At 46.3% G+C, this 27,874-nt stretch overlaps 2 protein-coding genes across 2 annotated transcripts; both read right to left on the reverse strand.

Annotated features, from left to right (window-relative positions):
- Positions 1–14,860: 14,860 nt before the first annotated feature.
- On the reverse strand, positions 14,861–19,636 carry LOC127307650 (F-box/kelch-repeat protein At1g55270). The gene is made up of 2 exons (XM_051338393.2): positions 19,359–19,636; positions 14,861–16,270 (listed from the first exon to the last, which is right to left on the reverse strand). The coding sequence occupies exons 1-2, from the start codon at positions 19,383–19,385 to the stop codon at positions 15,011–15,013; spliced, it is 1,287 nt and encodes a 428-aa protein (XP_051194353.1). The 5' UTR covers positions 19,386–19,636; the 3' UTR covers positions 14,861–15,010.
- A 674-nt stretch (positions 19,637–20,310) lies between these two features.
- LOC127307651 (transcription factor HY5) lies at positions 20,311–24,466 on the reverse strand. Its single transcript, XM_051338394.2, has 4 exons — positions 24,051–24,466; positions 23,693–23,873; positions 21,170–21,326; positions 20,311–20,810 (listed from the first exon to the last, which is right to left on the reverse strand). The coding sequence occupies exons 1-4, from the start codon at positions 24,130–24,132 to the stop codon at positions 20,760–20,762; spliced, it is 471 nt and encodes a 156-aa protein (XP_051194354.1). The 5' UTR covers positions 24,133–24,466; the 3' UTR covers positions 20,311–20,759.
- Between the last annotated feature and the right edge of the window lie 3,408 nt (positions 24,467–27,874).

Genomic DNA, 27,874 nt, shown 5'->3' on the forward strand with positions numbered 1-27,874 from the left:
TTGGCTTTCCCTTCTCCGACGAGCGTTCCACTGGAAGCATGGGCCAAACGGGCTCATGGGCAGTTTTTTATGGAAAATAGGCTCATGGGCTGGTTAGTTGGTTAGGCGGTTTGGGGCCTTGTAGAAATAGAGGTGACGACTTCGTAAAACAAAACTGTCCAGTTCTCATTAAAAAGGAAAATAAAATTCCCCTGAAAAAAGGTACTAGTACTCTGGACTACAAACACTTTGTGTTGATGGAATCTGAGATCTAACGTTGTTCAAAACTAAGAGAAACTTTTTCCCTAAAAAAAACTTAGAGAAGCTTTTTTTTAGAGCAATCACGATATTTTAATAATAAAAAATCAAGTTACACGAGTAAATAAACATGAAAAGTACTAGGTGAAAACTGTTTCCTGAAAATATTGCAGAAAAAATCCTAAATGATAGAGAAATACAACACTATCCATAGGTTTCCTGCACTCACGGAAACCAAACTTCAATGCAACCTAAACGCGCGTTGGAAGAGACGTTGAGCCTCCACTATTGGTTCTCCAGAACCAAAAGAACATTATCTCAAAGGACGCTTTGTGAGTCGATGAACATGCTCGCTGCAAGCAACGATGCACATGTCGATGTGGCACGTCGACCGGGAACGTTCCCGTGCTATCTCGGAACAAGATCCACGACATCACATCAATGAAGTCGGGGAACAACGACATAACCACCACCTCTGGATCAACCTCCTTGCTCCAGAGCATCCACCTCGCTCCAGCCCCCAACGGCGTCGTCGATAACGGCGAACACCAACGACACGTCGAGAAACAGATCTCTCCAGATGCGAAGAAGCGACGAGAAGACCAGGTTATCGATCTGGTGTGACAAATTTTCTATCTGTACTTGAAGGGATCTAGAGGCATGTGTAGATGTTAATGCTCTCACATGTACCCACTCACCAGATACATCCCCTTTTGAATGTTGCCAAACCGACGATGATACTTTGCCACATATGATGAGCCTGATTTTGGTCCTACCTCTAAAACGTCTTCATGAGGGTAATATTTACCTCTGCACACCTATTTGGCAAGCATATCTAAGTTAAAAGAACTGAAATATCTGAACCCATACTATGGCTGCTTGCCCTCCCAGGTGCTTCTGCAACGAATCCAGTTTGGAAAATATTATGGAAACTGAAGTTGCCAAGTAAAATAATTTTTTTTGTATGGCGATCATTACATAGTATCCTCTGAAAGAACATCTCTCACATTATGTTTTGTGTGTTTGATGTCAATGTATGTGATACACTAATGTTTGTTTAAGTGGTACAGGGTTTACATAGATACATTTTCATGTGTGTTGGATGTGGTCAGTTCTGTCAAAAGAAAGCAGCAAAAGTTCATCAGGCCGGATAATCCGGGCCGGATATTGTGGAAATATCCGGCCCCCAGTTTTCGGCTAAGTCTTTGAGGAAAAGCAAGTCAGTATAGGGGCCGGACATTTGCCCGGATATTGTCCCGGTTTTGTACCAGGGCCGGATATTTTGGAAATATCCGCCCCCCTCGAATTTGGCTAAGGACCTGAAGGAAAAGCAAGTCAGTATAGGGGCCGGACATTTGCCCGGATATTGTCCCGGTTTTGTACCAGGGCCGGAATATCCGGGCCGGATATTTTGGAAATATCCGGGCCCCTCGAATTTGGCTAAGGACCTGAAGAAAAACAAGTCTGCCATGGGGCCGGACATTTGGCCGGATTTTGTCATAGTTTTGTCCCAGAGGCCGGATTATCCGGGGGGGAGGGGGGCGGATTATCCGGCCCTTACTTAGGCCGGAATATCCGGCCCCCCGGAAGCTGCAACGGCTCATTTTTTTTGGGGGGGGGGGGGGGTATAAATACCCCCCTTCTTCTACCTTGGATGCTTGCTCGATCATTGCACAAGAAATCTGCCAAGCCACCTCCATTAGAGCCACCTCAAGAAACACAAGATTTACAAGATCTCCTTTCTCCCCCAACCAAATCTCTTGATCTTTGGAGATTCGAAGGAGAAGACACCGATCTACATCCTCACCGAAGCGTTTCATTTCCCCCTCTCTTGTTTGAGGGATCTCATGCTAGTGTTCCTATTTGGTTCCCTAGTTGATTTGTGTTGATGTATTGTTGTTGATTGTTGTGTTGTAACAGATTTGGGAGCCTCCAATTCGGTTGTGGATGTGTGCCCCAAGAACCTTGTAAAGGCTCGGTTTCCGCCTCGAGGAAATCCCTTAGTGGAAGTGGGCTAGGCCTTCGTGGCGTTGCTCACCGGAGATCTGAGTGAAGCCTTCGTGGCTGTTGGTTTGGCTTTCGTAGCAACCACACTCCTCCAAACGTAGACGTACCTTCTTCCAAAGGAAGGGAACTACGGGAATCATCTCCGTGTCATCGCGTGCTCCACTCTCGGTTACCTCTATCCTATTCTATCTCTTATATTGCTTAGATATATCTTGCTTAGTTGTTTGCCTTGTCATATAGGTAAATTCACTTAGTTGCATATCTAGAGAATTTACCTTTGTGTCAAGCCTAAATTGAAAAAGAACTAAAAATTGGTTAGCACCTATTCACCCCCCCCCCCTCTAGGTGCGGCATACGATCCTTTCAATTGGTATCAGAGCCTCGGCTCTTATTTCGGGCTTAACCGCCTAAGAGTATGCCGGACGATGGACCTTCGGAAGGGGAGGCTAGGTCGGTCACCATGGATGATATCAATTCGTTGAAGTCATCCATGGATGCTCAAATGGAAAGCATGAGAAAAATGATTTCCGAGCTTTTGACTCCTCCCCGTCCCGTGGCTCCCACCATAGAGGTTAATATCACGGATGCGGTTGTAGAGGGTGATACTTCGGTATTACCCTCCGCTACCACACCCATGGATGGTGATAACTTAAACACTATAAAACCCCCCATTGCATCTCCCAAGGGAACTAGTGGAAGTGAGAGCTACAATCGAGTACCTCCACCTTTCCAATCACCCGATATACCGGTTCCCCATCCTCATATAAACATCCGGGGCGACCCACCTAAGTTTTCCATTAATGATTACGATACTTGGCAATTTGAGTTTAGCTCTCATGTTCGCAGTGCCTCCAATGAACTTTGGAGAATCATCGAGGAAGGCTTCAAGCCTTACAACCCCAACAAGTTGACTAGAAGAGAAGCGGTTGATAGGCAACTCAACAACACCGCCTTGCACATGATTCAAACTGCCGTGGGGACAAAGGAGTTGTCTCGTGTTCGGTATTTCACCACCGCCAAGGATGCTTGGGATGGTTTGGCCGCGAGTTGCATTGGAAGTGAGAGCACAAGAAGAAACAAGTATAATGCTCTTCGGAATAAAGCCGAAGGATTCATGAGGCTACCGGATGAAGATCATGAAGACATGTATGGAAGACTTCTCACCGTTGCCGACTCCTTCCGGAATGTTGGAGCCACTCACATTAATGACTCTTGGATCAAGGAGAAGTACATTGAGTGCATGATGCCGTTTGAGCCTATTGATGTCAAGACTCTTGTCGGAAGAGAATGCTATGCCTCTCTCACCTCTCAACAAGCCGTGCACGAGATGCAAGCTCTCAAGGTGCTTGAGCAAAACTCTCATGATTCCCGCAATCGTGCCATTGGGATGACAAAAGGGTCCAACCTTGCCTTGGTGGTCAACCCCGTGCAAGAAGTGATTCCTCAAGAATCTTATAGGGCATCTTGGAGCATGACCTATCCGGAAGACTTGGAACACCACTACCATGACCACATGGCGTTCCATGCAAACACCTTTTGGATTGATCCTTCCAAGGCCAAGGAGGACAACATCAAGAGAAACAACTCAAGGGGTCCCTCAAGCTCGGGCCCAAGAACAAGATCTTGCTACAATTGCAATGACAAGCGCCATTTCATTGCCGAATGTCCCTATGAGAATAGGGAGACTCATGGTGGAAGGCTCATCCCCAAGGACAAGAGCAAAGACTCAAAGGGCAAATATTCAAAGCCCCCCAACAAGAAATTCTATAACAAGAACAAGAAGGGCAAAAGGCCCTCTAGGATTGTGCTAGTGGCTAATGAAGAATATTCTTCCGATGAGATTGAAAGTGCTAGTGATGATGAAGAGGAAAGCTCAAGAGAAGTGGCCGCCATTGTCACCACCAACATTCCCTCTTCCTCTCTCTTTGATTCACCCAATGAGAACCCTCAACGCAAGAATGCACATTGCTTCATGGCAAGGTCCACCTTGGACACATCTATTGTGCTATCAACTCAAGAAGAGTATACCTCCGTAGATGAAGATGTTGATGAAGAAGAAGATGCAACCTCAAATGGATTGGTTGCCCTTGCCTCCCTCTCTACTAACTCTTCATCAACAAGTGAATCTCCCAATGAGGTCATTCATGTGGAGGAAGAAAGTTGCCTCATGGCTAAATCTTCCGAGGTATCATCTCCCAACCCCTCTACGCCTAACATTTCTAATGATCTAGGGGTTGACCCCGCTAGTCTAAAAGTGAAACAAGAAATGCTTGAGTTTGATGATTTCATTAGTAACCTAAAAGGTAACACTAAGAAGCATGTTTCAAGTCTCATGGTTCGTATAGCTCAACTAAATGATACTCTTGAGAAAAAGTGCCAAATAGAGAGAGAAGACTCTCTAGAAATACATGCTCTTAAAAATGCTCTTGAGGAATGTCAAGAAACTATAGCATCTCTTGAAGAGAGACTAGAAAATCTTGAAGAACCTCAAGATAAACTTAACAAGCTCACTAAAGCTAGAGATCTTGCTAGAGCTAAGACTAAAGTGCTTATAAAGGAAAAGGCCAAATTTGGTGTTGATCATGAGAAACTTGTGAAGGATCTAGATGAACTAGACAAGGCTCACAAAGCCTTGAAGAGTGAATACTCTCTCCTCTCCGAGTCTTATGAGCAACTTCAAATTAGGATTGCTTCATATGACATACCTAGTACCTCTACTCCTTCATGTGAACATGCAAATATTATTGAGGAAAATGCTAGGTTGAAAGATGAACTTGCTAAGGCCTCCTCTCCCCAAAGTAAACTTTCCTTGGATGATCTTTTGAGTAAGCAAAGGTCAAACAATGGGAAGGAGGGACTTGGTTTTAATACCAAGGCTAAGAATGCAAACAAGAAAAAGGCTAAGCCCGCACATGAGAAAGCTAATGGTGAAACCCGAAAGGGCAAAACCATTAATGATGATGGTGCGGGAATAGATAACCCTCACTATGTTCTCTTTAAAGATTATTATGGTGATTTTTATGCTAAATATGTTGGTCCATATGATGGTTATGTTGCTTCGTCTATTTGGGTCCCAAAGACCCTTGTTGCTAACAAAAGAGGACCCATTGAAAAATGGGTACCTAAATCCAAGAATTGATCTCATGTAGGACTATGCCGCCGGAGGTTCAAAATGGGTACTTGATAGTGGATGTACAAGTCATATGACCGGCGGCAAGAACCTCGTCAAGGAGTTGAGGCCAAACATAAATCATATCACCGTCTCCTTTGGCGATAATTCTACATCCGAGGTATTGGGTTTTGGCAAGGTTGTGGTTGCACACAACATTACTCTTGTGGATGTCATGCTTGTCAAAACCCTTGGTTACAATTTGCTTTCCGTTTCCGCCCTTAGCAAGATGGGTTTCGCCGTCTTTATTGATAATGATATTGTGGTCCTCTTGTGGAGCAAGACTCTAAAAGTCGCATTCGTTGGGTATCGCGAACACAACTTGTATGTGGTGGACTTTTCGGGGACCACCACGACAAGTGCGATGTGCCTATTCGGAAAGGCGGACGTGGGTTGGTTGTGGCATCGCCGCCTAGCCCATGTCAACATGAGAACTTTGCAAAGTCTTCACAAGGGGAACCATATTGTGGGACTAATGAAAAATGTGTCTTTTGCCAAAGATCGTGTTTGTAGGGCTTGTGTTGAAGGCAAAATGCATGACTCTCCACATCTAAGCAAGACCATCATCTCTTCCAAGAGGATCTTGGAGCTCCTTCATGTGGATCTCTTTGGTCCCGTTACTCATGCAAGTCTTGGTGCGAAGAAACATTGCTTGGTGATTGTCGATGACTACTCAAGATACACTTGGGTATACTTTCTCAAGACGAAAGATGAGACTCAACAAATATTCATTGACTTTGCTACCGAGGTGCAACGCCAACACAACCTCCTCATTATGGCAATAAGAAGTGACAACGGCTCCGAGTTCAAGAACTACACACTCAATGATTTTCTTAGTGATGAGGGGATTCGCCATCAATATTCCGCTGCTTACACCCCTCAACAAAATGGTGTTGCGGAGAGGAAGAACCGGACTCTTATGGATATGGCAAGGTCTATGATGGCGGAGTATAAATCCCGCTATAACTTTTGGGCCGAAGCCATCTCCACCGCTTGTCACTCCTCTAACCGGTTCTATCTCCGCAAGGGCTTGAACAAGACTCCATATGAAATACTCACCGGGAACAAGCCTAATATCTCATACTTCAAGGTGTTCGGGTGTAAGTGTTTCTACAAAATCAAAGGGGTTCGTTTATCTAAATTTGCTCCTAAAGCTTTGGAGGGTATATTTGTTGGTTACGGTGCCGAGTCTCACACTTATAGAATCTTTGATATAGCCTCCGGGATTATCATTGAATCTTGTAGTGTGAGGTTCGAAGAAAATGATGGCTCCCAAGTGGGGCAAGTTGATGTATGTGCAGGTGATGAAATACCTCAAGATGCCATAGTAAGAATGGGTGTGGGATTTTTCCGCCCCATTGAGGGACACGGTGTGGCGTCTCGGGAAGGACTATGCTCTACCACGGTGGAGCCCTCATTTCTCAACATCAACAAACCCCATCAAGTGAAGCAAATGATGCACCAACCCAAGAACAAGAACAAAACTCTCCCTCTTGTGTGCAAGATCAAGGACAAGATCAAGGACAAGATCAAGGACAAGATCAAGATCAAGATCAACCAAGAATTCATGATGGCTCCGACAAGTATCCATTGTATATTTGCTCCGCACCAAATGATGTCCAAGATCAAGCACATGAGGTTGAGCACTCTCAAGAAATTGAAGTTGCTCAAGTTGAAGGTCAAGACGGGGACCCAAAAGATCAAGTTGATCAAGTGATACCTCCAAGGCCAAGAAGAACCAAGGAGGAGATCGATGCCCGTCGTCTAGCAAGAAGAGAAAGGAACCTTGAGCTTCGTGATCACACTCATGATAAGGTTCTTGGTGATATAAGGGCAAAGGTTTCCACAAGAAGGCAATTGGCTAACTTTAGCAATCATCATGCTTACATCTCCTTAGTGGAACCCAAGAAAGTATTTGAAGCCCTTGAAGATTCGGATTGGTTGGAAGCTATGCACGAAGAACTCAACAACTTCAAGCGCAACAAAGTGTGGACCTTAGTAGAGAAGCCAAAGGGGTGCCGCAATGTTATTGGCACTAAATGGATATTCAAGAACAAGCAAGATGAGTTTGGCAATGTTGTGAGGAACAAGGTAAGATTGGTGGCTCAAGGGTTCTCTCAAGTTGAAGGAATTGAATTTGGAGAAACCTATGCTCCCGTGGCTCGCCTTGAGTCCATCCGTATCCTTCTTGCTTATGCATCGCATCATAACTTTAAGTTACAACAAATGGATGTGAAAAGTGCATTTCTTAATGGTCCTTTGCATGAAGAGGTTTATGTTAAGCAACCCCCGGGGTTCGAGGATCTCAACTTCCCTAACCATGTCTACAAGCTTGATAAAGCCCTTTATGGTCTCAAACAAGCTCCTAGAGCTTGGTATGAGCACCTTAAGGAATTATTGGTAGACCGTGGGTTTGATGTTGGGCTAATCGATCCCACTCTTTTTACTAAGAGGGTCAATGGGGAGCTTTTCGTTTGCCAATTATATGTTGATGATATTATCTTTGGCTCTACTAAGGAAGCTTTCAATGATGAATTCTCAAAGCTTATGACCGATAGGTTTGAGATGTCTATGATGGGAGAGATGAAGTTCTTCCTTGGTTTTGAGATCAAGCAATTGAGAGGAGGAACCTTCATCAACCAAGCAAAATATCTCCAAGACATGCTCAAGAGGTTCAAGATGACCGAGATGAAAGGTGTTGCCACTCCTATGGTTACCAAATGTCATCTTGCACTTGATCCCAATGGTAAAGAGGTGGATCAAAAGGTATATCGCTCCATGATTGGATCCTTGCTTTACCTTTGTGCATCTAGACCGGACATAGTGTTGAGTGTTCGTGTGTGTGCAAGGTATCAAGCTTCTCCTAAGAAGAGCCACATGATAGCTCTCAAGAGAATCTTTCGATATTTGGTTGATACCCCAAGATATGGTATTTGGTACCCCAAAGGCTCAAGTTTTATTCTCAATGGGTACACTGATGCGGATTGGGCGGGAGACAAGGATGATAGGAAATCAACCTCCGGGGCTTGCCAATTTCTTGGTAGGTCCTTGGTGTGTTGGTCTTCTAAGAAGCAAAATTGTATATCTCTCTCCACCGCCGAAGCCGAATATGTTGCCGCCGCAAGTGGATGCACTCAATTGTTATGGATGAGGCAAACTTTAAAGGAATACGGTGTCATTTGTGACAAAGTGCCTCTATTATGTGACAATGAAAGTGCCATCAAGATTGCCTATAATCCGGTGCAACATTCAAGAACGAAGCATATTGAGATCCGGAATCATTTCATTAGGGATCATGTTGCCCGTGGTGATATTGAGCTCATTTATGTTCCTACCAAAGATCAACTTGCCGATATATTCACGGAGCCTCTTGATGAAGCAAGGTTCACTTATTTGAGGAATGAGCTAAACATCATTGATTCAAGGAGTATAGCTTGACCATCTTGCAAACACACCTTCGTCTCAAAACTTTATTTGGTTTAGATGTGGGCATGGAAATAGGGGGAGTGCGGTTTAAATTATTGAGCTATCCCTCCCCCCATAATGCCAACATTAAGAAATCATTCTCTTTATATCATATGTTGATATGTGAGCTTCAATGATGAGTAGTGGCTTGGACCCAAGATATATCTTCGCGGTGCCATGCCACAACACTCATATATGGTGGCCTAGGCCACCACACTCTTCTTTGTGAAGAGTTGGAGTTATTTGGATCTTATCGCCTCTTATTTGACAACTCCATGTTCTTATGGGAAATCACTCTAGTTTGGCCTTATTTGCTCATATCTTGCAAACTTGAGTGATCATGTACCATTAAAAGTTTGTATCTTCTAAACCTAAGCCTACTCTCTCCTATAAGCCACTTCCATCTTGCTCATTTGTCATGTTTGGTAAAAACTTGGAGTTTGAGGTTTTTCGGTCGGATGATCTAGGTTGCCCCATCTTATTGGTAAATATGCTTCCTATATGTGACGTGATACATTATTGCATCACATATGAGTTTATGCAAATAACCAACTAAAGATAGGCAGGATTTCCGGCGTTCTGGAAATTCCAGAAAACCGGATAATCCGGCCCCTTGGCGACCCGGAAAATCCGGCCCGGCCGGATTATCCGCCCTAAACTAGGGCCGGATTATCCGGCCTGGGCAGATCATGAAAGGGCTGAGGACGAGGCCGTGGGGGCAAACGGTTCACACCACCCCCCACGCGCCTCTCTCTCCTCTCTCTCCTCTCAAGGTCGCCGGAACTCCTCCTCGCCGGAGACGCTCCGTCCGCTCCCTCTCGGAGTTTTTGGGTGGATCGGGTGTCTCTCCTCCCTAGCTACCTTCTCCTCCAAGCGGTTTCCACAATGGATGTGGGTATGATTCACAATCTCTAACCCTAGATGTTGTGTTTTATATGTGCTATTTTCTTGGTGGAATTGGTGTCTAGTTGTTCCAAATCAAGTGTAGTATACTCCTCTTGCATGCTATGAGGCCGATCTGGTCTTAGACAAGTGTTTGATTGGAAGAACTGCAAGTTTCGCTGGGCCGGATTATTCGGCCCCCGCGCAGACCGGATTATCCGGCCTGGCCGGATTATCCGCCCCCAGGGGACACCAGATTATCCGGCCTGGAGCTTCATTGCCGCTGCAGTTTTGTTTCAATCTATCATGTCTAGATTTGTACCGACTTATAGTATGTTTCTAGAGTATATTACTGTATCCTACATGACTTATGAGCATTACCTTCTCTTTGCTACCCGCCTTTGCTTCTCACAGGTGGTGCTTCTCGGGGTGGTCGGAGATGCTCTAGGCATGATCGATCAAGTGACGAGTTTGCACCCAATGCACCTCGCAAGTCCGTCGCTTCAAGGCGGAAGAACAAGGAAGTGAGGGAGAACTACAAGACCATGGACCCTATCTCTTATTCCGCTATCCGCATGAAGAACTGGTATGAAGACCTCCCAAGGGATGAAGAGATTGAGGGCAGGAGATACTGGTGCATGGAGCAGGAGTTCATCTACAGGGACATCTATGAGCCCATGAAGAATCTGAGACCCATGCAAGCTATCGATGTGGACATTCTGGCTGTCAACAATCACTTTGAAGATGCAATCTGGGTAGCTGGCAGGATGGGCTTGATTGATATCATGAAGATTCAATGTGACTATAGCCCAGATTTGGTGAAGCAATTCTTTGCCACTTTGGCAATCAAGAAAGATGAGGAACACACTATGGAATGGATGACTGGCGCCACTCACTGTAGTGCCACTCTGCGCCGATTTGCTGGTATTCTTGGATTTCCTGCGGAAGGGGGTCGTCGCCTTCATGGACCACAGAAGACAGATAAGAATGCACTGGTGGATCTCTATACCTCAGCGGGAACAGTTGGTTATGCCAAGGGGCTGCTTCCCATCTACAGTCAGTTGCTCCGGTTCTTTCGGGTAACCATTTTCCCAAGTGGTGGTAACAATGATGCTCTCCGGGGAGCCCTTGTGGATCTCATGCACCTCAGCTTTAAGTGTGCTCGTGATGTTAATGAGGAACGGAACTACACTGTTGATGTCATGGACTTCATCTTCCATGAGATCCATGATGCCATGGTCTCCCGGACCACCATACCTTATACTCCCTACATCCAGCTTCTCATCAACAATTCTGTGGCTTTGGGTGGTGAAGACTTGAGCGGGTACCCTTTGATGAAGCACGGTGTCAAGAAGGCTTACAAACTTAAGCCAGTCTCTTCTGCTGTACCTGCACCTGACTCTTTCATGGGTGATGCTCGTTCTAGTGGTTTTGCTCCTGCTCGCCATCCTGACGTCCCGGCTATGAGGAAACAAGTGAGCCGGCTTAGTTGGTTTCAGCGTCACATCCTTTGCATGAACATTGAGATCCATAAGGAGAACTATGCGGCCAGCCGAGAGCGTTCTGAGATTAAGCATACTCAGACGGTTATTCTGCACAAGCTCAGTGGTGAGCAAGGACCCCCGCCTCAGCCTCCAGCTCACCAAGGTTATAGTGGATGACATTCTGCTCAGGTTCCATGGAGTGATCTTGATGATTGCCTTCAAAGGTCCAACCTCACTCGCCGCTCTCCGGATGCACCTGACACTGAAGATGAAGATGAGGAAGCGGCATACCAGTCCGATGATGAAGATGCCTCCGAGTGATCCCCATGGGACGTGTAGCATCGCGCTTGCCCCCTTTTTGGCGTCTCGATGCCAAAGGGGGAGAAGTGTTCTATTAGGACTTTCGGGGATTTGCATGGTTTGGGTACAAGCATATGCGTTTATCATTCTTCTATTGCTTGTGTTCCCTCTTATTTGAACTATTTGGTTTATTTGTGTTCCGTTCAAAACTATGTGCTATGTGGTGTGAGACATTGTTATGGTTTTCGGATTTCTATTTGTTGAGATCAAGGCTATTATATTATGTGTGATGCTATATCTCCGTATTATATATCTACACATGGGTATGATTTCTTGCATCCTATCTCAACTTCATATTTGTCAATGTCTATTGTTAGAGCTCATGTTGGATACCTCTTGTGTTGAGGCACCTCACTCCTATGTGTTGTGTATTTGTATTCAAATGCAAATTACTTATATGCACACATGTAGGGGGAGTGCCTCTATGTCTTGCCATCATGCTTGTCTCTATAGTGATTCTCTTGCAAATCCGTATATTGTCATCAAACACCAAAAAGGGGGAGATTGAAAGAACATCTCTCACATTATGTTTTGTGTGTTTGATGTCAATGTATGTGATACACTAATGTTTGTTTAAGTGGTACAGGGTTTACATAGATACATTTTCATGTGTGTTGGATGTGGTCAGTTCTGTCAAAAGAAAGCAGCAAAAGTTCATCAGGCCGGATAATCCGGGCCGGATATTGTGGAAATATCCGGCCCCCAGTTTTCGGCTAAGTCTTTGAGGAAAAGCAAGTCAGTATAGGGGCCGGACATTTGCCCGGATATTGTCCCGGTTTTGTACCAGGGCCGGAATATCCGGGCCGGATATTTCCAAAATATCCGGCCCCCTCGAATTTGGCTAAGGACCTGAAGGAAAAGCAAGTCAGTATAGGGGCCGGACATTTGCCCGGATATTGTCCCGGTTTTGTACCAGGGCCGGAATATCCGGGCCGGATATTTTGGAAATATCCGGCCCCCTCGAATTTGGCTAAGGACCTGAAGAAAAACAAGTCTGGCATGGGGCCGGACATTTGGCCGGATTTTGTCATAGTTTTGTCCCAGAGGCCGGATTATCCGGGGGGGGGGGGGATTATCCGGCCCTTACTTAGGCCGGAATATCCGCCCCCCCGGAAGCTGCAACGGCTCATTTTTTGGGGGGGTATAAATACCCCCCTTCTTCTACCTTGGATGCTTGCTCGATCATTGCACAAGAAATCTGCCAAGCCACCTCCATTAGAGCCACCTCAAGAAACACAAGATTTACAAGATCTCCTTCCTCCCCCAACCAAATCTCTTGATCTTTGGAGATTCGAAGGAGAAGACACCGATCTACATCCTCACCGAAGCGTTTCTCATTTCCCCCTCTCTTGTTTGAGGGATCTCATGCTAGTGTTCCTATTTGGTTCCCTAGTTGATTTGTGTTGATGTATTGTTGTTGATTGTTGTGTTGTAACAGATTTGGGAGCCTCCAATTCGGTTGTGGATGTGTGCCCCAAGAACCTTGTAAAGGCCTGGTTTCCGCCTCGAGGAAATCCCTTAGTGGAAGTGGGCTAGGCCTTGTGGCGTTGCTCACCGGAGATCTGAGTGAAGCCTTCGTGGCTGTTGGTTTGGCTTTCGTAGCAACCACACTCCTCCAAACGTAGACGTACCTTCTTGCAAAGGAAGGGAACTACGGTAATCATCTCCGTGTCATCGCGTGCTCCACTCTCGGTTACCTCTATCCTATTCTATCTCTTATATTGCTTAGATATATCTTGCTTAGTTGTTTGCCTTGTCATATAGGTAAATTCACTTAGTTGCATATCTAGAGAATTTACCTTTGTGTCAAGGCTAAATTGAAAAAGAACTAAAAATTGGTTAGCACCTATTCACCCCCCCTCTAGGTGCGGCATACGATCCTTTCATCCTCCCTCTAAAAAGTATTCTGGTAAATCGCCATATTGGAACGTCGGGCCAATGCCCTATTTGTGCTACTGGTCCGGGGGATATTGCTCATCTCCTATTTGTCTGCCCTAGGGCGAAAGAAATCTAGGAGGCCCTCGGTCTGACTAGCGTTGTGGATGATGCCTTGTTAAGTGATCGTTCTGGATCAGCTATCATTGAACACCTATTATGTAAAGAAGATATGAGTTTCCATAATTTTGATATTGGTCTTAAAGAGGTGATGATGGTTGCCTGTTGGTACCTATGGTGGATTAGAAGGAGGAGAACACATGATGAGGATGTTCCACCGATAAACAGATGTAAGCTATCTATAATCTCCATTACTGCTAATGCGAAGAATACTATGGCTGTGGTAACCCCCCCCCCCCCCCCCCGCTACTGCTTGGACCAAACCTTGTACTAGATGGGTGAAACTTAATGTGGATGCCTCCTTTATTGAGGAGTCAGGTGAGGGTGCAACGGGTGCAGTTCTTCGTGATTACCAGGGCCACTTCATATCTGCATCCACAAAGTTTTTCCCTCATGTTGTTTCAGCATCGATGGCGGAGGCGTTGGCGATTAAAGAGGGGCTCTTACTAGCTGCCAGACATGGGTGTTGTGCTATTGTTGCCGAGCCAGATTCTCTGAAAAATATAGAAGCGGTTAATGGTTCAAGTAGGTGGTGGACAAATTCGGCAGCGATTTATGCAGATTGTATTGATCTGGGATTATCTATAGGTGAAGTATCCTTTGTCCACCGCTAGAGGAAAGCAAATAAAGTGGCTCACGAGCTAGCGAGGAAGGGTTATATTGATAAAATCTCTTGTAATTGGGACGATGATCCCCTAGCTTTATTTTTCCTACCCCGTAGATGATGTAACGATACATTGATTTGGACCAAGCAAGTTCTTGACGCACTCTTTTTTTTACCAGGGTACCCAAGGAGACTTGAAGGTTTTAATGAGGCGGCTTGCTGGTGTGTTTTATATAGATAGATACGATTTCAAAAAAAAAAAAAATCTGAACCCATACCCCCTCTCGTTTTTTTTTTTTTTTTTTGACAGAGAACGACACTTTATTGATCACATAATATCAATACAAAGAGTCTTCCGGATTGACACCGGAGCAGAAAAAGAAATAAAACCTTGACTAGATAAATCACACTCTCGTTTAGGATAACGCAATTTCTGCCATCCAATTTATTTTTTAGTATTTTCATCATCGCTCCTTCAAAATTGGGATATAGCATCCGTCATGGTTTTGCAAATCCCATTTTTTGTTATAAAAACAAGAATGGCATATCGTAAAAAAACCCGGATAGCTTGAGCCACGGCCTTCATAAAAAACCGGATAGAAGCAATTTCTCTCCGTTCTAAAATAGGTGCGAAAACTCTATTCTCATGAAACACATCTGTCATACGATTACTGAACATTGAACTGTACATCGATGATTCGTTCAAATTAAATGTCCGCATATGTAATGCGTCGATAATACTTCATGCTAGGCCTCGAGGACTTGGCAATGGAGAACACGGTTCTTAGCGCGGCCGCGGCCGGCGACGCTGGAAAGGAGGTTCGTCACGAAGCTCTTGATCTGTCGCTTGCTGGCGAGGGTCTGCCACCGTTGGTTTTCCGCCCCGACGGCGAAGTCGACAACTGACACACTCATGTCGTTCCGAACGACGCAGAGCTTGCCGCGAAGAGCGACCATGGCGGCCGCCTCGAGAGCGTGTGAGCTGCCCATGTGGCGCCTGCTATCGGCGCAGCCGCACCACGCGTCCGTGGCCTCGTCATAGGACCTGATCCGGCAACCGTCCTTGCAGTCGGCGGCGTAGAGCCGTCCGTCGAGGCAGGCGCTGGGGCTCCTCCAGCCGGCGACCATGCCGTCGAGCGCGGCCACCGTCGACCACGTGTCGGTCTCCGGTATGTACACCTGGCTCAGCACCTGCCGCTCCGCGCCGAGCCCCTTGACGTACCACCTCCCGCCGTGCACCGCGCTGACGAACGGCACCAGCGCGGCAGCCATGCTGGACACGAACGCCCACCGGTTCTTGGCCGGGTCGAACACCTCGACGGACCTGAGGCCGCCGCCGCCGCTCTCCCCGCCGGCGACGTACAGGCGGTTGCCCATCACGCAGGCGCCGAAGCAGTGGCGGCGGCGCAGCATGTCCGGCGCGCGGTGCCACCGGTTGCTCCGGGCGCTGTAGAACACCACCCGGCGCATGGCTCCCCTGCGCGGGTCCCTGCCGCCGAGCAGGTACAGGTGGCAGCCGCCGAGCACGGCGCAGCCGAATCCTGTGGCGTCCGCATACTCGCCGGGCACGGGCGGCAGCGGGCGCCACGCCCTCCCGCCGCCGCGCGCCGCCTCCGGGTCGAGCACGTCCCACGAGACGCGCCCGTCGCCGTCGCACTTGAAGGCGTAGAGCCACGGCTCGGCGAGGCCGAGCCTCCCGCGGAGCGCGTAGAAGTAGTTGCCGGCGAGGAGGCGGAACCACCTTCTGCACACCAGCCTGAGCTTCCAGTGGTCGGCTCGTGGCACGCGGATGAGGCACGCGATGGCGAGGTCGTCGGGAAGCCCGGGGAGCAGCGGCCATTGTTGCCCGCGTCGGCGGTCACCCCGCGCCGGTCTCTTGTCGTTCAGTGGGTGGATGGAAGCTGTTATGCTCGATTGCACGCACAGTCTGGATCTCGGGACGTGGCTGCCGGCGCCGGGGACGACGACACCTCTCTCTGCTCTGCACAAGCATGACGAGCTATCCACCTATCGAGTAAGATGACAGGAATTAGTTTGAGGTAAGCTGAACAAATTGGGAGGGACATGGCAAGACAGAACCAACAGCAATGCCACACTTCAAAATCACAATTTTTATCAACGTGTGTTCACATCGATGGCAATTAACTTGTATATGTACACATGATTTCATAGATTCGATCATCTATTTATGGTGTTACTCGCCAGGGACTTGGTTAACTAGTGAAACACCGCGGTTCCGATGGTAACTGGAAATCCCAGTTTTCCTTTGAATTCAAGTTGGGTATTATTTAGTTTTTTTTTTGCGAAACACACAGCACAATTAAAGACGCTCACCCGTACGGACACACACTCACCCATATGAATGCACGCACGCACGCACACCCTACCCCTATGAGCACCTCCAAGAGACTACGTCGAAGAACTCATCCGACAGGTCTTGAGATTGACGAAGTCACCACATGCATCTCGTTGTCGACGGGAACTTGAGAAACAATTCAATAGTTTATACTTTATACTACTCAAACTACTTAGGCTTGATCCTGATTCGGGTTGTACAACATTACAAATATCCCTAGTTTTAGTCCTCTTACTTGTTCTATAGTTCCACCATAGACTGTGCAAAAAAATTCAAAAGAAAATGAAAAGCAGAGCATTTACTTTACAATTTTCGCATGAGACTTCTTGGAGCAATTGAAGCAGCCATGGGACAGGTATTTGAATAAGTGAAGTGGGATTATAGTTTAGACATTGATATGTTGTAGGACGACGATTGGAGAAGGGAGGCAGCAAGAGAATGTCGACTGAGATAGAAAGACCGCAGACACAAGACTCGTGAGGAAATGATTGCGGAATAGTTTGATAGAGCCATCCTATCCATTTTGTCATATATACTCATAGTATGGGAAAATGGTAAGAATCTAGAATCCTCTAGATAAGGCGTTGAGTTGGACTGTCCGTTGCCCCTAAGCTACCTATTTTACAAAAGGTCCCACATATAATAGTAGAAGGGTTGTATAACATTACAACCCTAAACTAAACAATTCAATAGTTTATACTACTCGAACTACTTAGGCTTGATCCTGATTTGGGTTGCATAACATTACAAACCTTTAGAAGTAGGAAAGATGGATAAAAAATAGACATGTTATAGGTTTCCGAACTTGGCCAAAATAGCCTAGCACATGAAGTTTCCTATCATCGTCTATATGTGGCGGTATTTTCGTCCTAGGACCACAAACACATTTTGTTTTGTATCTCATACACATAGTGGTATTGTCGTGGTAGGACCACAAACATGGTTTGTTTTGCATCTCATAAATTCTAATTGAACCCTACTCTTATTTCAAAGATCTCACATGTTTCTAAAAAATAAGCACAAAGAGCACCATTCACAAATTGTAAAACCTAGGAAAGTCAAGAAAAGTATTTTTTTAAAAAAAACACAAATATATATTAAGCTAGCAAGCCGCCTCATTAAAAACCTTCCCATCCCCTTAGGTACCATGGTAAGGAAAAGAGTGCGTCTGAAACTTGCTGCTGAAATCAAGATTCGATTACATCATTGCTCAAAAGATTCGAAAATTGTAAAACCTAGGAAAGTCAAGAAAAGTAAAAAAAAAGAAGGAAACACCCGAAAATTATAATAAAAGGAACCCAAAATAGGAGGAGGTGGCAGGGGGACTGTCCTCCTCTCGGCACCACCGCTCAGTGGAGAGCGTGCTCACCCTGGCCGTGCCCTTTTTGAAATATGTAACCTTATTGTACATCAACTCTGTATGTAAGACATTATCTTGATAGATGCATCTTAGTTGGTTGGCATGTTAGAAATCTTCTACTACATCCGTTCAAAAATAAGTGTTCTAGTTTTGTCTAGATACGTCACACTTTAGTTGTAGATACATACATATCTGAAAATTTTGAGAAACTTATTTTTAGACGGAGCGAGTATATTTTTTTTTGAAATGGGAGCAACGCCCCAGCCTTGCATTGAAACGATGCACACGGCTTTTTATTTATTAATGGCAACACGAGTATCAAATATCAAGGTTTACAACTCACGAATCACAAAGGATTGATACAAAGATCAGCCAACGAAATAAGAAAAACATGGCTCGCTTATGCATCATGGAGATGTTTAGTATGAAACCAACCACCCTGGCTGAAGATAGCTCGTACAACCGTCATCAGCCGATTGCATCCAGTATCCAAAGGTTCCCTCGGAGCGAGTACATGCAATGGTGGGAACCCGCCTTTGCGAACCTAACCCACCCAGGGAGGCAGGTGGAGGTGGGAGTCTCTTTTCTGAGGTGATTTTTAAATTGGTGTGGAATAAGTCTTTGCCCACTAACCTCAACAAAGGAAAAACGAAAAATAAAAACAAGACGGTGTGGTTCAAGACTAAAATTTGACTGCACATCCTAAAAGTTGTTGATTTGGTGGATGATGCCCAAAGTGACGAGACATGAACATAGAACAATCAATTGTGTCAGGAAACAACTGATACCTACAAAAGTTGTTTACCTACTTTGCGGGGACCAGATTTCTGGTAATGGCCACACAAGCTTCAGCACGAGGGGAATTACCAGCAACATGGTAGGCCTACAGTTATTTTGTGGAAGAAATGTTCTAGTCAGGAACTGCAAATTCTATCTTGAAGAAATTTTCGTTTGAAAGAAACCTTTACTACTCGTCTACTTGGTTGAAGTTCAGCCTAATGAAGCACCCTTTTCACTACAGCTTTTCTAGAGTTTTGACCATCTGTAGACATAATTCACAAGTCGAACTCTATTTTATATTTTTTGTACGATAGTACAGTATCAACAAAAGAAAAGAAAAAAATCCTGTTCATATGCAACGCTTGAGCACAAAAGAAGCACAACTGATTCTGAATAGAGAACTTCATTTGAAAAAAATCAGTTGTTTGGTCATTTTCTGATCTAAAATTCTGAAATGCTACGCAATCATGCTGATGGAAGAGCAAGGGGAAATGGATGGTTGATTTATCTAAAAGCATTACTACGCAGAATTTCATCGATCTAAGCATGGTGTGCATGCAGAAAAAGAAGAGGAGACATATATGTGAATGAAGACTCACCAAAGGAGCTTGGATCCGTCTATCCATGTCTGGCTGACTGTTCCTGAAGCAAAGAATCGAGAAATCACAAGGACACACTCACCAAACAGACATCACATAGTTGCTATGCACCTGTTCAATTCTACCAGCCCTTTGGACATGAGTGATGCAACTAGACCCTCCTAACCAGAAGCTTGCTTTTGGTAGCACCCCAAGCTTGGTTTCCAGGGGAGGGGAGAGGGGAGGAGGAGAGGAGGATGCTGGTGAGGAGACGAAGGTGGTGACACTAGTAAATGGAGACCACCTCTTGGATTTAAGGCAGGTGTGTGTGGTTGTGGGACCTGTCCGCAGCCACAGGTCACCCTCACCCAATGACCAAGGCAAACTTGAGCCTGTTTTCTCTTAAGATCTCTTTTCTATGCTGATTGAGTCAACCACCTTTTTCTCATTGTTTGTTTGTTTTCCTGGTTGACTAGTCTTTTTTGAAGAAAAATTAGTCTGAAGATAACTTGATTATTGGTAGCATAAAATCTAATACGTATCATGTAGGAGTACACTGTTCTGTTCTCCTCTCTTTTTCTGAGGCCACTATTCTCCACCTCTCCCCTCCTTTTGTATTTTAAAGAGGACAAATTAGTAAGACTTTAATACTTTCGCCGTTTATTAATAGATGTCTGAGGTTTGCCTAAAGTTGGATGTATCTAAACACTAAATAGTGTATAGATACATCTAGATTTAGATAAATCCCAGACGCCTATTTATGGACATATGTAGTAATATACTCACCTTTTTACCCAATTATCTAACTACAAAGACAATCATGCAAAGACGGGATCTCTAAAAGCAGCAATAATAGACAAGAGAAAAAGGCAACGGTCCATATCAAGATCACACTAATATAAAACGAACGCACACCACGCCATCATTTTGGAGTGCCTTGGAATCAGAACAAGAGGGAAGATGCTAATGGAAGGGGGCAAGATGTTTCCACATATCACCATATGCCACTGTTCACAAGTCATCAATCTGCTTATCTGCAAGATACATCACACGACAGGGCTGCAACGCCAGCACCAGATGTGCTCATTTCCAATAGGGGGTACATTGACCAACTATAAAATGTCCGAATTGTACTTGTACATACGTAAAAATTGATATAAACCATATGTTAAATCACCCCACAACTACTTTCTGAAACTATTATTGAAGCACAACTAGTGCTAAATTCATAGAGTATGGTGGGATATCTGTGAAGATCTACACAGGCTTTTGACCCACTTTTTTGGGTTATCCTTTGCCCGGAAAGGTTTCAACCCGAATAAACTTTTGGGGACCTGGTGTATTCCGGGGATTTCTCCTGTCTCCCGTGGGAATTGAATTGTTTGCTGTGAAATTCCGCGAATCAACCCTGGCATTTGTATGCTATTGACCCTCACTCGGCCCTCTTCTGCTCACAGTGGTATTCTTCAGGATCTGCACAACAAAGAATAACTAACTCAGGACATGTTTTCTTTGTTCATCTTCAGAGTTAACTAGTGGTCATCGGTATGTTGCAGATGGAGGTTTTGAGTTTCCCTTAGATGGTATGGTTCGAGCTTTCTATGGCCTATACAATCCAATACAGGAGCTACAGAATCCGAACCGCACATGTAACAGCGGTTTTGACATTCATATAGCAGTGAATTACATGCATAACAAAATTATGAAACATTGTGAATTGTGATCATGATCAACCTAAACAGACTGCTTCGAATTATCTGTATATTCAGTGTATATTATATTGAACCGCCCAATTGAAGAATTTCGGAACAATAAGGAGGGAAAAGTTGTACCTGACGGAGCATCTGGTTCTCATTCTGAAGAGTGGAGTGCCTCTCTTCCAGCTCCGAGTTCTTCTTCTCTAGGTCTTTCACCTTCACTTCTAGATCTCCCAAATAAGCTTTCTTCCTCTCCCTTGCCTGCTGTGCTGATACCCGGTTCCTCAGCAACCTTCACAAGTCACATACACATATAAGTGGGAAAATATTTATGTTTTTTGGATGACGGAAGAGAACGCTCTCCTGGCCTCAGAGACGTGAAGCCCAAAGTTATAACAACGTTCACCCAAACAAAGCCCAAGGAAGCAACAAGTAGATATATAGGAACTAGTTTTCTTACAAGTTGGTGTGGTGTTGTAACAGACATTTGTGCGGCTGTGTGCATCCTAGCTATGCAGAGGCCGGGTCCATTACGTTAAGTAATAAATTATCCATTTTCGAAAGAAAAAAAGTTATACAAAAAAAAACTAAATTAGGGTTGACATAAAGGAACCTGAATTTTTAGCAAATGGGTGCTATGCACCCGAAAATTCGTAGTAATTTCAAATATTGAAAGAAAAAGGAATCCTCCTGAAAACAAAAGATGATCTAGTTTGTACTCGTATAAAAATGTTTGGGCTCAAAATGATTGACATGGTATCCTGGGCTAAAAAGAGAAATTTATGACGAATATAACATGAACAGTACATGGATATTAGGCTTTTCGATTTTGTCTTTTTTACCTAGGATACTATAATAGTAATCCCCTCACGATTTTTTCTCATACAAATACAATACTTTGAATGACATCTTGAGTGTACGTCTATGTGCAAAAACGCTTGGGCCCCACATCGCTCCGGTCGAGGGACGACACGTGAGGCGACCTAACCACTACCTGCTCCACCTGGAGATAGCTTTCGGGCAACCCAGAGAGCTCGCCAAGGATGGTGGCAGCGGGGATTTTGCCACTTCTTCGTGAAGGGCCTTGGCACTCTGAGGCGGCGACCTCGTCTGTAGGGGTGACATCGGATCGGCGGCGAGAGGTGCTTGCGGGTGCGAGCCGACCTCTGTGGCCGTGTGGACGGCGTGGAGTCAGTGGGTGCTAGCCATGGATCGGTGCACCCTCAGTGGTCACTGGTGCCATATTTGAAGACTCTAGACCCTCGTCTCCTCAGATGCGTCCCACCTTGCCAGATCTGAATTGGCTGAGGTGTTGGTGGCGGGATTCTGCGACCGGGAGAAATCCCCAACCAGTGATGCCAGTCACAACGTAGATGACGTCTAAGGGTGCCGTCTTCCTCGCCAGGGGAGTCGTCAAGGTACTGTCCCTCTCCCTTCCACCTAATTCCCCGGGTGAAAACCTAATCTTTGATTGGGCCACGGTGGCATCGCACCCCCTTGCTGAAGGTGCGGCCTTGGGGAGCTCGAGTTGGTTGTGGGAATGTGTTGTGTGTTTGTGTGTGTGGAGGTGTGTTGGTGCTCAATGGGTGCTGGTGTGAGCGGCGTTCTTCAAATCGATGGCGGACCTCGGCGATCTTGGGTGTCCTGACTGCCCCGTGTGCCTCTGTTGACCTGCGCGTGTCGCCGACATGTTCGTGTCGTTGGGGAAGGCTCCCTGCTGTTGTTGATGACAGAGTTCACAGTGGTGGTTCAAGGGCCACCTTCATTTATGTGTCCGGTCCGTCCATGTGGCATGCGGTGCCTCCATTGGCTCCTACTTCCTGCCTTCTTCTCCAGCCTACCCAACAACTTCTTGTCCGATATTTTTGATCTCTGGTCTACCGTTGCTCTCATGGTATGTGTGTGAGGCATGGTGTTGGACTTGCTTGGAACCGTGTTCCTCGGTTCTCGACGTCAATATTCATGCAAGTTCAGGGGAGCGCCTCCATCGCCCGACAGTATGGCGTCCTTCGAGCCAGGACGAGGAGGCAAGGTGCCTTCTACGGCGATGGACAGGGTGAGGCTAGTGCTGGGTTCCCATGTGCTTTCTATGTCAAGTCACTCTTGCTGACTCTCACTTGAGTTCCTCTGGCGCCGATTTGCTGATCTTGAAAGAGGGCCATGATGTGTCAAGCTGTTCTTCAATGCTTTTATATTTTTTGCTTGTAATTTTTCGCTCGTGCAATTATCAGGTGCACGAATCACGATGTAAATCCGACGGTTCTAGAGCTGACCGAGGCTCTAGCTTAATTCTCGGCCAACCGTGAACTGGCAAAATCGTAAAAATATTTGAGACTGAGATTTTATTTTCTGTCTCTCTAACTTAGATCCACAAGCAAATCTTGTCTTATCCAAACTGAACAAAGGGGACCTATCCATGGTGGCATGACAATATGGACCATGAGGGATTCGGTAGTGAGGACCAGCGTGCACTGCCAAAACATGCAGCATGGGCACGCAGCTATCTATCATCCAAACATATCACAGATGTGGTATTTGTCCAAGATTGAGCAGATTGAAATATCTCACGTCTACTCTTTTACTTTTAGGCAGCTATAGGAACTCGATCTGAAACCATTTCATTATACTAACTATGACGGTGTTAAGTGAGAGTAGTACCTTTTGAGGCGCTTGTGCTCCTTGTCGGCCGGTGTCCGCCCGCGGCGGCGCGCGCTGCCTTGCGCCGTGGAGGACTGCGCGCGCTCGGAGCCGCCGGGGTCCCTTCTGCCGGACGTGGAAGGGCCGCCTGGCCCCAGGCCCAGCTCCGGCACCGTGCCTATCTCGTCGTCGCTCTCCATCCCTGCAGCTCGATCACCAGAACACATGTCAGCTCAGCTGGCTAATCAAGCTCCCGTGGAGCAAAAGCATCTGCGCGATCTTGCCTCAAAACGCCAATATAATTCAAGCACTGTTGGAAAGAAATGCCGTGACGAGAAGGAAATCGAAGGAGTGTGGCGCTTTGCTTTGGTTTGCTTACCTTCCTTGGCGTCCATTTGGTGGCCGGAGCTGGAGGACCTGTCGCTGCTGGAAGGCCGCGAGCTCTCCCCCTGCTCCTGCATTCTCGCTCGCTCGCAAGGAAGACGAGGCAGGTCGCTCGTTCAGATATCTACCTAGTACCTGCTCTTCCCTCCCTATCTAGCTACTTGCTTCAATCTCTTCCTCGGTTCCTCCTCCTACCAGCTACTTGCTTGTAGTATGGACCATGGGAACTTTTCTCTCTTAAGACGGCACAAAGCACAAGGTACCTTACGGATCAGCCCCTAAGAAGCCACAATCGCTTCATACAGATCCTCACTAGTTCACATTCCAATCCCTGGACCGTTTTATCAGAGAGCAGCAGGGGCTGAAAAGAAATTCAGGATCGAAGGATGGGGGTTTCTGCAAGGCGCGGTTTCCAGCTATGGCATTGATTGTCCCGAAAGTTCCATGGGGCTGGGGTTTTAGCGGGGCGATCCCAGCCACCAGCGCCCTGGAGATCGCACGGCCGGCAGCCCGACGTCGTGGCCGCCGCGGAGACCACGCGCCCGGAGGCGCCATCCAAAGGCGCGGAGCCCCGCTACGTGGAGACGCCCAGGCCCTTCCGCTCCGCCCTAGCACGCTGACTCATGGGCCATCTCGCCAGCTTCCCCACCCGTCGGTGAGATCTCTGGATAACGTCGGGGCCGGCGCTTTCGCCTGATGCCGCCGCTCGCGTGCGCGTCGGCTCAATGGCTCGGTGGCGCGTCGTCGGCCACGGGGAGAGATTGGGGGCGGAATATCTCTATCGTACGCACGTTGCGCTGCCCCCTTTTGATCAATATCGCCGTCCTGGAAGCCGATCGGGCAACGAACGACGGCACGGCAGCAAGATCGTGCAACCAGATATATACGGAGTACTCCATTTCCTAGCATTTGGTGCGCACCGCATCTAGCAACTGATCGAGGCATGCTTTGTCGGCTAGCAGGTGAGATATTAACAGCAAAAGAACATGCCGTGTTCATCCATCGAGTCTGTTTAGCTAGTTGCTGTCGCACTTCTGTGCGTTTCTTTGTCCCCTTGTACACCTTGTACAAACGCTTCTTTTCTTCTTAATAAAAGTTCGGCCATTGGCCCTTCGAGCATCCATCGAGTCTGTACAGTGTATGCAGATCGTTGCGCTCTGTCTAGCTCGGAAGCTTCGATACCGCGCCTCAACGCGAGTCGTTGATGAGATCCCATGGAGAACCCGGGTGTGTTTCAGCTGATCCGTTCATTTTCGTTGTGGTTTATCATGCTCTGAGTCACCTCATAAACCACAACACACAAGCCAAAATGTATCCTGCGATGACCCCTTTGCTTTTCTGACGAGGTATTATCTCTTGAGAGTTGGAGTATTGGATGCTTGTTGCGTGCTTATTCTGCTGATGATGACGAACAACGCATCGATGATGTATATTTTGGAAGTAGATATGTTTAATCTAAATTGATGGCAAGTATCTATATTTTACGAGGCGGTATTTATGTAACCCTCCGTTGATGAAAACTTATAAAAAAAAAAAAATGTTTGGCTTTAAGGGGAAGAAACCCAAAGCGCTGTGATTTTACTAGAAGTGATTGTGTGTACGACACCAAATTGCGAGTGCGGAGACTCGAACCTGGGCGGGCGGGGATGCATCAGCCCATCCCAACCACCGGGCTATGCCTCGGTTCACTTGATGAAAACTTATGTTGCAACACAAGCTGTTGTTCATGAACTCGTGGAGCAACACTATGATCAACTGCTAAAACTATTATCTGTATGCTAGCCTTGTTGATTATTTGAACTATGGTTGTTGTCGTGTCATTTCCTATTACGTCGAACACCTTAGGGGCATATATGGTGAACTGCGTAAGCTCAACAAGAAGGGTAGGAGGTGACCGTATTCGGCAAACAAGATGTAACCAAACAACCGTGGCAGTTGTTGAAAACCGATTTCTTGGCAAACAAATGACGAGAACTTTGCTTTACAACTGATGCGGACTAGGAATTGTTGCAACCAAACAAGTTGCACAACAAGGATTAGAGCTTGCATTACCTCAGACATCATCCACATGCCATGTTCCACAGATGCGAGAAAACCCTACTAGCAACCAATCACGTCGTAAGAGTAACTCTAACATATTTCCGTAAAAATGATTCTTAAAAACACATATAAGGGGCCGCACGATTTCCCACTGGACATGTCCGTCAAATAGAAACCTTAAAATAGTATTCCTTTAGCGAGCCCACCAAGCAGGTTTTTAAGGTTTTTATTCTTTTTTCCTTTATTCGTCTTCTTCTTCTTTCCCATTATGACCACCTCCGTGACTACCGCCCAACCACCTCCCAGGGCATCCCCCGCCTCCTAGCACCGCCCCACCTTTTTGCGTCGCAGCCACAACAACATCGTGTGTGGACTTCGTGGCTGTAGTGAAATTCGTGGCTCCTGAAATGACTCGGCTCCCCATAATGGCCCCTCAACGGCTCTTCAAAGAAAGTCAACGGCACACACAGGTGTCCATCGCCGCAAAGCCAGCTCGGCCAAACGCAAGGATCGAGCAGATCCAACGCGCACGAGGCTCCATTGGCCAAGCCGGCTACATCACCACCCTCGTACCCGAAGACGCTCGCCACCAACCTCAGGTCCGCCCGATGCCACCGTCTTGATATACTGTTGCTAGTAGCCGGAACACATATAGTTCCTTCATGGCGAGCAGCCGATAGCTGCTGCCCCAGCCGGTCGCGATGCAGACGCTCGGAGGTGGGAATGGAGGACTTGAAATTCGAGCTCAACACAGGCACCACGCCAATGTGGCCTCACTGACCTTGCCGCTCCGCCACACACTCATAGATGACCACCGCACCAACAGGCCCGCGCTGCAGCTCCCTCGCGCATCCACGGCGGAAGAAGCGCCGTCGCGCGAGGTCCCTCCGCCAACTCTTCCCTCCTCACCATTGCCTTCAAAGTGGAGGAGGCCACCGATGTAGGGTTCCGTAGGAACAAATATATTTTTTCCTACCGACAGAATAACATAGCCAAGATGTGGTGACCCAGCATACCACTGCATGGTGTAGTATGCAAGTCTGATATAACACCAATGAAATACCGTTCCACTAGTATTATATCGCTCAGAGTGGTACAACAGAAGCATATGCGGGTCCAAGGCATGTCTATAGAATTACAACACTGACTCTTTACAAAAGATCCACAAAGCCTCCTACTTTACAATGAGGTAAAACTGCAAATAAATTCCAGAAGAACAACTCGTAATCTAATCTTATACCTCTATTGTAGAATATTTAACTAGCTACAGAGGTTATGAATAGATTCTAGCTAAATAGGAGCTAGGTTTAGGAAGCTAGTTCCTTTCTATTGCTAATCTAGGTTTTCTCCTTGTTGGATGTGATATCCGACTCCTTTGACAAGGTCCTGTCTCTTGTAGTAGTTGTTGACTCCTCGACCTTCGAGTTGCACTGTAGATCCTCCTTTGATGCCTCCATATCTAAGCAGAGGATTTAAGAGTGGGATGAATACGAGCGTACTCAACAAGTTCATTATAGGAAAGAGGTGTTTAATGCACTAGCTACATCATTAGACCAGAAAGTCTAATACCATTACAGGTTTTCATAACCATTTCTTCAAAAGGTTGCTTTTATTCAAAAGAACTATGTCCGTCAGCCTTCACCGGTTTACTAGAACTTCATGGAGTTCCTTTCCGGCAGCGTTCGCAGTTCCATAACCCGGAACAGGGAGTGACAGGTCACGATTCATTACACTCTGCAGAGGTGTGTTGCTTTACCCATAAGAGGTCTTAACCTTGGT

The sequence above is a fragment of the Lolium perenne genome, chromosome 6 (assembly GCF_019359855.2).
Source record: "Lolium perenne isolate Kyuss_39 chromosome 6, Kyuss_2.0, whole genome shotgun sequence".
NCBI classification, from domain to species: domain Eukaryota; kingdom Viridiplantae; phylum Streptophyta; class Magnoliopsida; order Poales; family Poaceae; genus Lolium; species Lolium perenne.